Raw genomic sequence first — 12,168 nt, forward strand, 5'->3', positions numbered from 1 at the left:
TTTTATTTCCTATCTCTTTTCTATCACCCGACTTCCCTTCCCCATTTCCCTAAACAACAACAACTTTTAATAAACTCTTATAAACTATATATCCTGTTGTGTCTCAATCTCGCCGTCGTGTGTACGTATATTGAAAGAATATAGAGGCCACTAAGATGGTCAGGGTGCTGGAGCAGCTCTCCTGTGAGAAATGGTTGAGGGAACTGGGCTTGTTTAGCTTAGAGAAGGCTCTGGGGAGATCTCGTTGTGGCCTTGCAGTACTTGAAGGGAGCGTATACAGAGGAGGAATTGCTGTGTCACGGTGTTATCTAGATCAATCTATGTCTGTGACGGGGAGGGGCAGTAGGCTCCTGTTCCCCCTGGCTCCCAGCGTATAGGAAGGGAAAATAAGAAAGGGGTAGGGAGATGGGAGCTGGACTCAAGGAAACAAACAGAGAAGTGGCAACGATCTAAGGAGGAAAACTTATTATTTTACTAATTACAATCTAATGGAAATTGAGGCTAATAAGCCAAGTAAAATAAAAGGGAAAGAGAGAGAGAGGTTTTCCGAAGACCGAGAAGCCTACTTTGAAACTGAAGGTGCCACGGCTTGGAAGCACACCCAGACTCGCTACCAGGCAGTTTGAGAGAGAGACAGCATCACTTCCGTGATGTGTTTCCCTCTCTGACTGTGAGACCCTCTGGGACATGTAGTTGTTCTCTGTGCTCTATATGATGTTATGATGTGGAATACCAATAGAAAAATGTACAAAACCATGACATTGTGAGGGTGGGCAGTGATAGGACAAGGGGGAATGGCTTTAAATTCAGACAGGGAAAGTTTAGGTTGGATCTTAGGAGGAAGTTTTTCACTCAGAGGCTGGTGACGCACTGGAACGGGTTGCCCAAGGAGGCTGTGGATGCCCCATCCCTGCAGGCATTCAAGGCCAGGCTGGATGTGGCTCTGGGCAGCCTGGGCTGCTGGTTGGTGACCCTGCACACAGCAGGGGGTTGGGACTGGATGAGCACTGTGGACCTTTGCAACCCCGGCCATTTCATGATTGTATGATGGGTGACATAAATCGCTGTCTGATTATTGTTGCAATATGCTTCTTTTCATGTGCTCTTAACCAAATACTGCTGGTGTTGCCCTGGGTGTCCTGTTTGGGGTCGTATCCTGGTAGATGCTTTACGAATACAAATGGTGCATAAAGGCCTGTATAGTTCATTAGGACCAGATCTCATGTCCATCGATAGCAGTATTATATAGAAATAATATACCTTTACATATATAAAAATGATAGACCTTTCAGAAGGGTATATAAATGCAGCACAGTGGACAAACATATATTACTCTGTCCACCTGTTTGACAAAAATGTATATATTATTTTATACCCTGAAGCAGGGGTTTTAATATTCCTTCAACAATATTTTGATATAATCATCAATGACTATAACTGCTCTGCTCTGGATCTTCTTGTCATCTTTCTAAATGTCTGCTCCATTTTTTCATCATGTTGGACCAAAAATATAGCGTGGTGATGAACTACACAGGTCTGTTTTGTGCTGTAGATGCTTAGCCCTGGAAGTTTATCAGTAAATAAGAGAGATGAAAAATCCACTTTAGAGAGAGGATTAGGTAAAAAATTCAGCTTCTTGAAAGTAATCTGAGAGGTACTACTGACGTATTCGCCAATTAACCTGACTTATCCCAGGACTTCAACTGTCCCGGGGAGAGAGACACAAACATGGATGCCATCATGTCTTCTCTCAATATATTGCTCTGTCACACACCTTATATGCCATCCTAAATCCCGCGCAGACACGTACACCCGCTACGCAAAACCCGATGCACGCGAGAGAACCTATACACACACCTACCTAAACCCGCAGCCCACTAACTCTTAACCTACAGGCCTAACTCAGCTATTCTAGAACACTCCATCTACTCAGAACTACTGTATGCACTCATAAATCCTCGCAAAGACAACTTAGCACCCCAACATACTACAGAACTCTGTGATCAGTGGGAGGTTGGCACAGGTTTGCTGTTAAAAATGGCACTTTCTGCCCTTCTGTGTCCATGGGCTCCTGAAGGATTTGTAAATCCTTGTGCTAAAGGTGGATGAGGCTTGCACATCTCCTGCCACCTGATTATTACCTTTGCAGATGGAACATATCTCTGGGTTCTGCCTGCAGGTAGCAAGGACAGAGCAATCCCACATGGACAGGGACTTGCCAAGGTATAGCTGAAAGCAGGTGGTAGATAAGATGAATTGCCTTCCAGCAATTTGCAACCAGAACGAGGAGAAATTTCATATGATAGTGAGCTGCAGTTCCTCCTATCAAACCTGACCTGGTGCTAAGCCTTCTAACAGCTATTGTCTCGGACCATTTAGAAGAGAGAGTCCCATTCAGCATTTCCTGTCCCTGCTGTTACCTGGAGGCTTTTTGCTGTGCTCTCACTGCTCCTTTCCATGCTGATCTTTGGGATGCTGCATTGCTGTAGCATCACTGAGGAGCAGTTAGAGAATCACAGAATCATCATCATAGACTCATAGGATGGCTGGGGCTGAACAGTACCACAATGATCATCTAATTCCATCGCTGGTGGCACCGCAAAGATGAAAGGAAGAGGCTTTGTGTTATAGGAGCATTGCCATGCAGTGCTGATTGCCTATAGGGTTTCAAGCAAGGAAACACCAAAATAATAGATCAGAGCACCCATGATTTTGTGTTGTGTTCACGACAGTATTTGGCCCCTTATTTGCTATGGTGAGTTTCATTTGCTGGAAACCTTCATCTCTCTTTTAAATGATCATTCTTTGGTTTGAATCAAGCTTTAAATGGGAGTCAGTGAATGCGCTCCTGGATTTCTGTATGTGTTTGCCCGGTGGGATAGGTTGTAGTTAAGTGAAATGCATGGTGTAAGCAAAGAGAAATTGCTGTATGCAAACCATAATTTTTGCGTACTTACTGTTTGGAGTGCTGATGAAAGGGATGTATCACAGCATTTTTATCATGTCGGCTGCTCTCCCTGTCTCACTGCCTGAAGGGTGGCAAAGGGCCCCTTTCATCTGGAGGATTATGAGGCCATCATGGTAAACAGCAACACCTGGTTGGGTTGACATTGTTGGAGCTTTCATCTTTTGTTCGAAGTTTTGAAGTGTTCCTTGTGGTTCTTTTGTTCCCCGAGTCATGACTTGATGTTTAGCGAGATCAGGGAGGAGCAGCTTCTTGCTGGAGTCATTAATGTGGATGGGGAGGGGAGAAGACAGTGGCCAGCTGAGTGCTTCCAGAGTCCCAAGGTTGGGGATGGCCCTACAGGTTTGGAGCTCAGTTCTGGCTGCACAGAGGGTGCCTGGATCTCTGCTTCTGCTGCTTTCACCCCAACAAATGCTCCTTAAGAATGAAATGCAACATGCCGCTTGGCTTCATACCTCTTAATCCCAGAACAGGAGTCCATCCACAAGCGGATGAGAGAAACTGACAACAAAGGACTTAGCAAAGAGACACTGACAGAGTCAGTGGGCAGTGCTGCCAGTTTCTGCCTGCACTTGTAACCAACCACCCAGCCTTGCCACCATCACACTGGCTTCCTGAGCTCATTCATTTACTCTGGGGGGTGCCTGCAGGGCCTGGAGCGTGCAGGAGTGGAACGGGAGGCTGTCCATGAGGCACTGTGCTCGGGGGGATTTCCCTGGCTGGACCATTGCATGTTCTCTGCCTTGCAGCCTCTGAATGCAGACAGAGCCGGATCCTGGTGGGCGAATGCCAAAGAAATCTCTTAGTTGGTAGCCGAGTCTCATACTTGCCTTTATGATATTCTTTTAACATCAAAGTAAGATTCATATATAAAGCAGAGCACCCAAGAATATATCTCTAGTAATGGTGACAGTGAAATGTCATTTTTGGATGGAATGTTTTTATTTCCCTTCCTTTTTAGTCTCACCTTTTTTAGTTTTCTATCCACTGATTTTGCCCAGAATTTCCAACCTGTGGAAATATATTCCCGTGTTTATTTAGCACTGCTGCTTTTCCTGCGCTAGCAGTATGGATTTAGACATTGGCTCATCCTTTATGCAGTTCAGAGAATGACTTCAGGAAAAGTCCTAATCCAGCAAAGGTGGATTCTTCAATAAGGAAAAATACAGCTCAGATTGCAAGAATAAAGATGGAATGGGTCTTTGCTGTGTTCTGCCTCTCCCAAGCATGTAAGATTTTTCACTCAGGGGTGGTGACCCCAGCACTTGCTCTTGTTGAACCTCATCCCATTGGCCCCAGCCTATTGATCAGCCTGTCCTGGTCTCTCTGTGGGGCCTGTTTACCCTAAGGCAGATCAGCACTTCCTAACAACTTGCTGTCATGTGCAAAATTATTGAGGGTGCACTGGATAGATGCATAATGCAAGGGGCTTTGACTGGTTTGCCTACAGAGGAACCCACATTGGTGATTCTCTGAGCAGCAGCAGCAAAGCCTCACATGTGGAGGCTGACCAGATTGCAGAAGGGGAACAGGATACAAACAGTTTGAGGAGCTGCTTCACTGACATTTCCAACACTGTTTTGGTAAAGGCCTTCGCTAAGCACAGTGACCTGAGATAAGCACAGAGTCAAGTTTAACATGCCTGAGAGGAGGATCTGGAGAGGAGGATGTCAGAAGTGCTCCAGTGTTACCATGATGACTGGCTTCCCACTTGCCCCCCATTGTAGTTGCACTGCTTGGCACTGGAAGGCACCAGCCTGGAGCTCCGGCTGCAAGGCTCCGCCAAATGCAGGAAACAACAGACACCCAGAGACTGGTGAAGTACAGAAATCTGAATGCTGAATTCAGATTCAGGAAAGAATAGGTCCTGTTTCACTGGGTTACACAGCTTCTGTTGGTTAATAATATTTATTGATATCCTTGTTACCGGAAACAGAGAAGAAGAGCGATTATCTTCTGTGGAGAAACCTACACTAGGGAACCTGCTGTAGCAGGGGATTTGGTCTAGGGGATCTCGTGAGGTTCAAATGACTTCCAACCCTGTTGATCTGGGATCTCCCCTGGCTTCAGGAGGTGACTCTGGCCTTACCTCCCAGAAGTCAATACAGCCATGGCTGGGAGCCTTGTGCTGCAGGCAGCAAGGTATGCAGGTGAAGCACAGCTGGTCTGACAGCTGCCATCATGCTCCTGTCCTACAGGGCTGTCTCCTTACCTACCAGACCACTCTGTGCCTGCAGGGCTGCCTTGGTTCAACACCCACAGGCTCCCAGCCAAGCCTTTCTCTGTTGGCCTTTGAGAAATATTCCTGCCTCGTGCACATGTGATTTTGCAACATGGGGTAGACAGCAGTTGCTCCTGCTGTTTTCTCTACAGCATAAGCTCACCCAAAGGAGCCAGAGCCCATGCAGCTGAAGAGGCTGCTGCACATGTGGGCATCCTAATCATCATTGTTAGAGCCCCTTTGAGCTGCTTGGATCGAGCCATCTGGCCTTTTGCTCAGAGGACGTTCAGACCACCGGTGGCTGAGGGAGCAATCAGCAAAGGGCTGTGTGATGTCAGGTGCTGAGACTTTGACATGACCGGCACTGATCTTCAGCTTTGTTCCCTCTGTGGCATTTCAGCACTAAAATGAGTTTCTGCATATGCTGCAAATTCTTATGTTTCCTCAGGAGCAGTAGTTTTGATTTTCCATTTCTGTCCAAATGATTTTCCAGGGACAGTGTGTTTGGAACATAACCTGTGGGGTGGCACATGAGGAGCACAGCATCCATGGGAAATACCACCCCATTTTATTTTAAAGAAAGGCCCGGGCAGCTCCCACCTGCTTAGTAAAGAGCGTCCCCAGGAGCTCTGTCCAGAGATATGCCTCCAAATTGAGGCAGTGCCGTGGCTCAGTGGCCATGTGCCCACCCTGGGCAGCTGAGAAGGGTGGAGTCGGGCAGCCCATTTGTGACATCAGCAGGAATGCATTGCATGACAATGCAGGGGATGGGTTTAGGGCCACAGGCAGGCAGCGCTGCTGCATTTTTGACCTGGGCCAATGGTGAGTGCAGCAGCAGGGGAAGGTCGGGCTGGACGAGGGATGTGGTGCAAACAGCGGCCCCTGTGGGAGCACCACGGGCAGTGCTTGGAACTGTCCCTGCCAGCGCTGGCCTCGGTCCCTGCTGCCACCCAGCTCCCTCGTACCCACTGCTCCTACCTGAGCACAGGGCCATGCGGCTCCTGGCCCCGCTCCCTCCCAGCCCCACTGAGCCCCTCTCTCCCATCTCTTGCAGATCATGGCTTTGGTGTTTGTTCTCGCATTGTTGGTGCGGGCGCTAAGTGTCAGTGTCAATACTGATGTGCTCATGCTCGAGAACGTGCAGCGGCGCGAGGTTGATCTGCAAAAGCACATGATACCTCCGCAGCACGAGATTGAGCAGAGGAATGAGCAGCAGAGCTGGGTGGACATGTCATCTCTGCTCTTTGCTCTGCTGCAGCACTGGAAGATCTGTTTCAGTATGGGACTGATTCTGTTGCTCTTTTGGAACATGGTGCAGTCCCTAAAAATGAAAAAGCGTGATGAAAGCAGCAGTGAAAATGACAGCTCCAGTGGCAAGGAGGAGGCATCGGGAGTGAAGGAAGAGGAAGAGGTGGAAAAGGAGGAACAGGAGGAACATCAGGAGGAACAGGTGGAACAGCAGGTGCAGGAGGAAGAGGAACAGGTGGAACAGGAGGAACAGCAGGTGCAGGAGGAACAGGAACGGGTGCAGGAGGAACAGGTGGAACAGGAGGAACAGCAGGTGCAGGAGGAGCAGGTGGAACAGGGCGGACAGCAGGAGCAGGTAGAACAGCAGGAGCAGGTGGAATTGGTGGAAAAGGAGGAACAGGAAGAAGAGGAGGATGACGAGGAAGAAGACTTCAAAGATTCAGCACTGACAAAATTTCTCACAAGGCGTGCCCTGGAAAAGGTGGAAGGAAGGGCCACCAGGTGCCCTATAGTGGAGGAGCTGATGAACGAGCTCGTGCAGACCTTCAGATTCATCTGGTCCAACAGCTTCTTCCCGGTGCTGCAGCCTGCCATTGGGGTGGGCAGTGCCTTTGAAGGCTGGAGTCCCCAGGAGTGGGACAATGTGTACTGCCTGCTCGTGCCCATAGAGCCTCCCCCCGGGCACACCTTCCTCCTGGAGCTGGGAGATGAAGGGCACGGGCTGGCAAGGAACTCCCGCGTCCGCGTGGAGCTTCAGTGCATGTGCCAAAGGGAGAAGCAGCTGGGGAATGTGCTGTGCTTCCTCCACCACCATGAGGAAGAGCTGAGCCAAAATCAGGACCCCAGCCTGCTACAGACTCTCTGCACTGACTCCTACCTGGATGTGGAGAGAACTGTCACCTGGTTCACCGTACAGGTGGCAGCAATCTGGAAGACCACCCACCACGCGCACGCCTACAGCCTGAAGGTGCTGCCTTCCAGACGCTCCTGCAAGCTCCAGCTGACAGAAGCCTACAGCGGGGAAAAAGTCCTCGTCGAGCTGCTGTTCGGGGTGCAGCAAGAATACTCGGACATCTACCTGACCAGCCAGAACACAGACGCCGGCTTTACGCCCAGCACAACATGGCCACAGAGCTGTGCTGTGGCAGAAAAGAAGTTCTTCCAGCACACGGCCAGGAGTACCGGACAGGACAGCTCCCACCTGCACTGCCTGACGTTGCTTGCCAGCATCTTAGTGGGCATGGGCTTTTCCACCTATGTCATCAAGACTCTTGTCCTCCACACTTTGGCCATCATCCCTTTGAAGAAGTGGCGCAGGAAGTATTTCCTGAATCGGATGGAGAATCTCCTGCGGTACCTGCGCTTCTGCCTGGATGAGAAATGCCTGAACCACTTCTTCCTTGGCAGCAAGTCGGTGCACAGCACGATTGTCCTGCCGCAGTCCTTCCGATCCGCCAAGCCGCTCAACCTCTTCCAGCACCTGGAGGAGGACCCGGACGCCCACTCCATAGCGCTGCGTGAGTTCAGGGAGCTGAGAGATCGCTACATCAGACTGCTGCTGTTCGGACGCTGAGAGAGACCTTTGTCCGAACCCTTCTCTTGTTTTGGCTGCAAGCTCACATCCTGTGAGCAATAAGACTCTGAGACCTATTTAGGAGGCCAGAGGTGGCTGTTTCCTTGTGGCAGTCAGTGTCACGTTGGAGAGAGCTTACCAGTGGAAGATCCGGCCTGTGACCAAATGACTCCATCTTGGTATGGGAGATCTGGGGATGGAACCATTGTATCTTGTGAAGGCAAGATGCAAACAGATGCTTCCCTGCTCCCTCTGACGACCATCTCTACTGAAGATCAACATCTGAACTACGAGTCATGCTGGAAACCCAGTGGTGACTAATTCTCTCTTGCTTTCTACAAAGACTCTTTGCTTTTATTTCCTATCTCTTTTCTATCACCCGACTTCCCTTCCCCATTTCCCTAAACAACAACAACTTTTAATAAACTCTTATAAACTATATATCCTGTTGTGTCTCAATCTCGCCGTCGTGTGTACGTATATTGAAAGAATATAGAGGCCACTAAGATGGTCAGGGTGCTGGAGCAGCTCTCCTGTGAGAAATGGTTGAGGGAACTGGGCTTGTTTAGCTTAGAGAAGGCTCTGGGGAGATCTCGTTGTGGCCTTGCAGTACTTGAAGGGAGCGTATACAGAGGAGGAATTGCTGTGTCACGGTGTTATCTAGATCAATCTATGTCTGTGACGGGGAGGGGCAGTAGGCTCCTGTTCCCCCTGGCTCCCAGCGTATAGGAAGGGAAAATAAGAAAGGGGTAGGGAGATGGGAGCTGGACTCAAGGAAACAAACAGAGAAGTGGCAACGATCTAAGGAGGAAAACTTATTATTTTACTAATTACAATCTAATGGAAATTGAGGCTAATAAGCCAAGTAAAATAAAAGGGAAAGAGAGAGAGAGGTTTTCCGAAGACCGAGAAGCCTACTTTGAAACTGAAGGTGCCACGGCTTGGAAGCACACCCAGACTCGCTACCAGGCAGTTTGAGAGAGAGACAGCATCACTTCCGTGATGTGTTTCCCTCTCTGACTGTGAGACCCTCTGGGACATGTACTTGTTCTCTGTGCTCTATATGATGTTATGATGTGGAATACCAATAGAAAAATGTACAAAACCATGACATTGTGAGGGTGGGCAGTGATAGGACAAGGGGGAATGGCTTTAAATTCAGACAGGGAAAGTTTAGGTTGGATCTTAGGAGGAAGTTTTTCACTCAGAGGCTGGTGACGCACTGGAACGGGTTGCCCAAGGAGGCTGTGGATGCCCCATCCCTGCAGGCATTCAAGGCCAGGCTGGATGTGGCTCTGGGCAGCCTGGGCTGCTGGTTGGTGACCCTGCACACAGCAGGGGGTTGGGACTGGATGAGCACTGTGGACCTTTGCAACCCCGGCCATTTCATGATTGTATGATGGGTGACATAAATCGCTGTCTGATTATTGTTGCAATATGCTTCTTTTCATGTGCTCTTAACCAAATACTGCTGGTGTTGCCCTGGGTGTCCTGTTTGGGGTCGTATCCTGGTAGATGCTTTACGAATACAAATGGTGCATAAAGGCCTGTATAGTTCATTAGGACCAGATCTCATGTCCATCGATAGCAGTATTATATAGAAATAATATACTTTTACATATATAAAAATGATAGACCTTTCAGAAGGGTATATAAATGCAGCACAGTGGACAAACATATATTACTCTGTCCACCTGTTTGACAAAAATGTATATATTATTTTATACCCTGAAGCAGGGGTTTTAATATTCCTTCAACAATATTTTGATATAATCATCAATGACTATAACTGCTCTGCTCTGGATCTTCTTGTCATCTTTCTAAATGTCTGCTCCATTTTTTCATCATGTTGGACCAAAAATATAGCGTGGTGATGAACTACACAGGTCTGTTTTGTGCTGTAGATGCTTAGCCCTGGAAGTTTATCAGTAAATAAGAGAGATGAAAAATCCACTTTAGAGAGAGGATTAGGTAAAAAATTCAGCTTCTTGAAAGTAATCTGAGAGGTACTACTGACGTATTCGCCAATTAACCTGACTTATCCCAGGACTTCAACTGTCCCGGGGAGAGAGACACAAACATGGATGCCATCATGTCTTCTCTCAATATATTGCTCTGTCACACACCTTATATGCCATCCTAAATCCCGCGCAGACACGTACACCCGCTACGCAAAACCCGATGCACGCGAGAGAACCTATACACACACCTACCTAAACCCGCAGCCCACTAACTCTTAACCTACAGGCCTAACTCAGCTATTCTAGAACACTCCATCTACTCAGAACTACTGTATGCACTCATAAATCCTCGCAAAGACAACTTAGCACCCCAACATACTACAGAACTCTGTGATCAGTGGGAGGTTGGCACAGGTTTGCTGTTAAAAATGGCACTTTCTGCCCTTCTGTGTCCATGGGCTCCTGAAGGATTTGTAAATCCTTGTGCTAAAGGTGGATGAGGCTTGCACATCTCCTGCCACCTGATTATTACCTTTGCAGATGGAACATATCTCTGGGTTCTGCCTGCAGGTAGCAAGGACAGAGCAATCCCACATGGACAGGGACTTGCCAAGGTATAGCTGAAAGCAGGTGGTAGATAAGATGAATTGCCTTCCAGCAATTTGCAACCAGAACGAGGAGAAATTTCATATGATAGTGAGCTGCAGTTCCTCCTATCAAACCTGACCTGGTGCTAAGCCTTCTAACAGCTATTGTCTCGGACCATTTAGAAGAGAGAGTCCCATTCAGCATTTCCTGTCCCTGCTGTTACCTGGAGGCTTTTTGCTGTGCTCTCACTGCTCCTTTCCATGCTGATCTTTGGGATGCTGCATTGCTGTAGCATCACTGAGGAGCAGTTAGAGAATCACAGAATCATCATCATAGACTCATAGGATGGCTGGGGCTGAACAGTACCACAATGATCATCTAATTCCATCGCTGGTGGCACCGCAAAGATGAAAGGAAGAGGCTTTGTGTTATAGGAGCATTGCCATGCAGTGCTGATTGCCTATAGGGTTTCAAGCAAGGAAACACCAAAATAATAGATCAGAGCACCCATGATTTTGTGTTGTGTTCACGACAGTATTTGGCCCCTTATTTGCTATGGTGAGTTTCATTTGCTGGAAACCTTCATCTCTCTTTTAAATGATCATTCTTTGGTTTGAATCAAGCTTTAAATGGGAGTCAGTGAATGCGCTCCTGGATTTCTGTATGTGTTTGCCCGGTGGGATAGGTTGTAGTTAAGTGAAATGCATGGTGTAAGCAAAGAGAAATTGCTGTATGCAAACCATAATTTTTGCGTACTTACTGTTTGGAGTGCTGATGAAAGGGATGTATCACAGCATTTTTATCATGTCGGCTGCTCTCCCTGTCTCACTGCCTGAAGGGTGGCAAAGGGCCCCTTTCATCTGGAGGATTATGAGGCCATCATGGTAAACAGCAACACCTGGTTGGGTTGACATTGTTGGAGCTTTCATCTTTTGTTCGAAGTTTTGAAGTGTTCCTTGTGGTTCTTTTGTTCCCCGAGTCATGACTTGATGTTTAGCGAGATCAGGGAGGAGCAGCTTCTTGCTGGAGTCATTAATGTGGATGGGGAGGGGAGAAGACAGTGGCCAGCTGAGTGCTTCCAGAGTCCCAAGGTTGGGGATGGCCCTACAGGTTTGGAGCTCAGTTCTGGCTGCACAGAGGGTGCCTGGATCTCTGCTTCTGCTGCTTTCACCCCAACAAATGCTCCTTAAGAATGAAATGCAACATGCCGCTTGGCTTCATACCTCTTAATCCCAGAACAGGAGTCCATCCACAAGCGGATGAGAGAAACTGACAACAAAGGACTTAGCAAAGAGACACTGACAGAGTCAGTGGGCAGTGCTGCCAGTTTCTGCCTGCACTTGTAACCAACCACCCAGCCTTGCCACCATCACACTGGCTTCCTGAGCTCATTCATTTACTCTGGGGGGTGCCTGCAGGGCCTGGAGCGTGCAGGAGTGGAACGGGAGGCTGTCCATGAGGCACTGTGCTCGGGGGGATTTCCCTGGCTGGACCATTGCATGTTCTCTGCCTTGCAGCCTCTGAATGCAGACAGAGCCGGATCCTGGTGGGCGAATGCCAAAGAAATCTCTTAGTTGGTAGCCGAGTCTCATACTTGCCTTTATGATATTCT

At 48.4% G+C, this 12,168-nt stretch overlaps 1 protein-coding gene across 1 annotated transcript; it reads left to right on the plus strand.

The window, feature by feature from the left end:
* Positions 1-6,047: 6,047 nt before the first annotated feature.
* LOC146759259 (inositol 1,4,5-trisphosphate receptor-interacting protein-like 1) lies at positions 6,048-8,025 on the plus strand. Its single transcript, XM_085510338.1, has 2 exons — positions 6,048-6,122; positions 6,826-8,025. Exons 1-2 carry the CDS (start codon positions 6,048-6,050, stop codon positions 8,005-8,007), a joined length of 1,257 nt encoding a protein of 418 aa, XP_085366464.1. The 3' UTR covers positions 8,008-8,025.
* Positions 8,026-12,168: the final 4,143 nt, after the last annotated feature.

This window comes from Coturnix japonica, chromosome 10 (genome assembly GCF_054131305.1).
Source record: "Coturnix japonica strain WE chromosome 10, WE-NBRP24, whole genome shotgun sequence".
Lineage (NCBI taxonomy): Eukaryota > Metazoa > Chordata > Aves > Galliformes > Phasianidae > Coturnix > Coturnix japonica.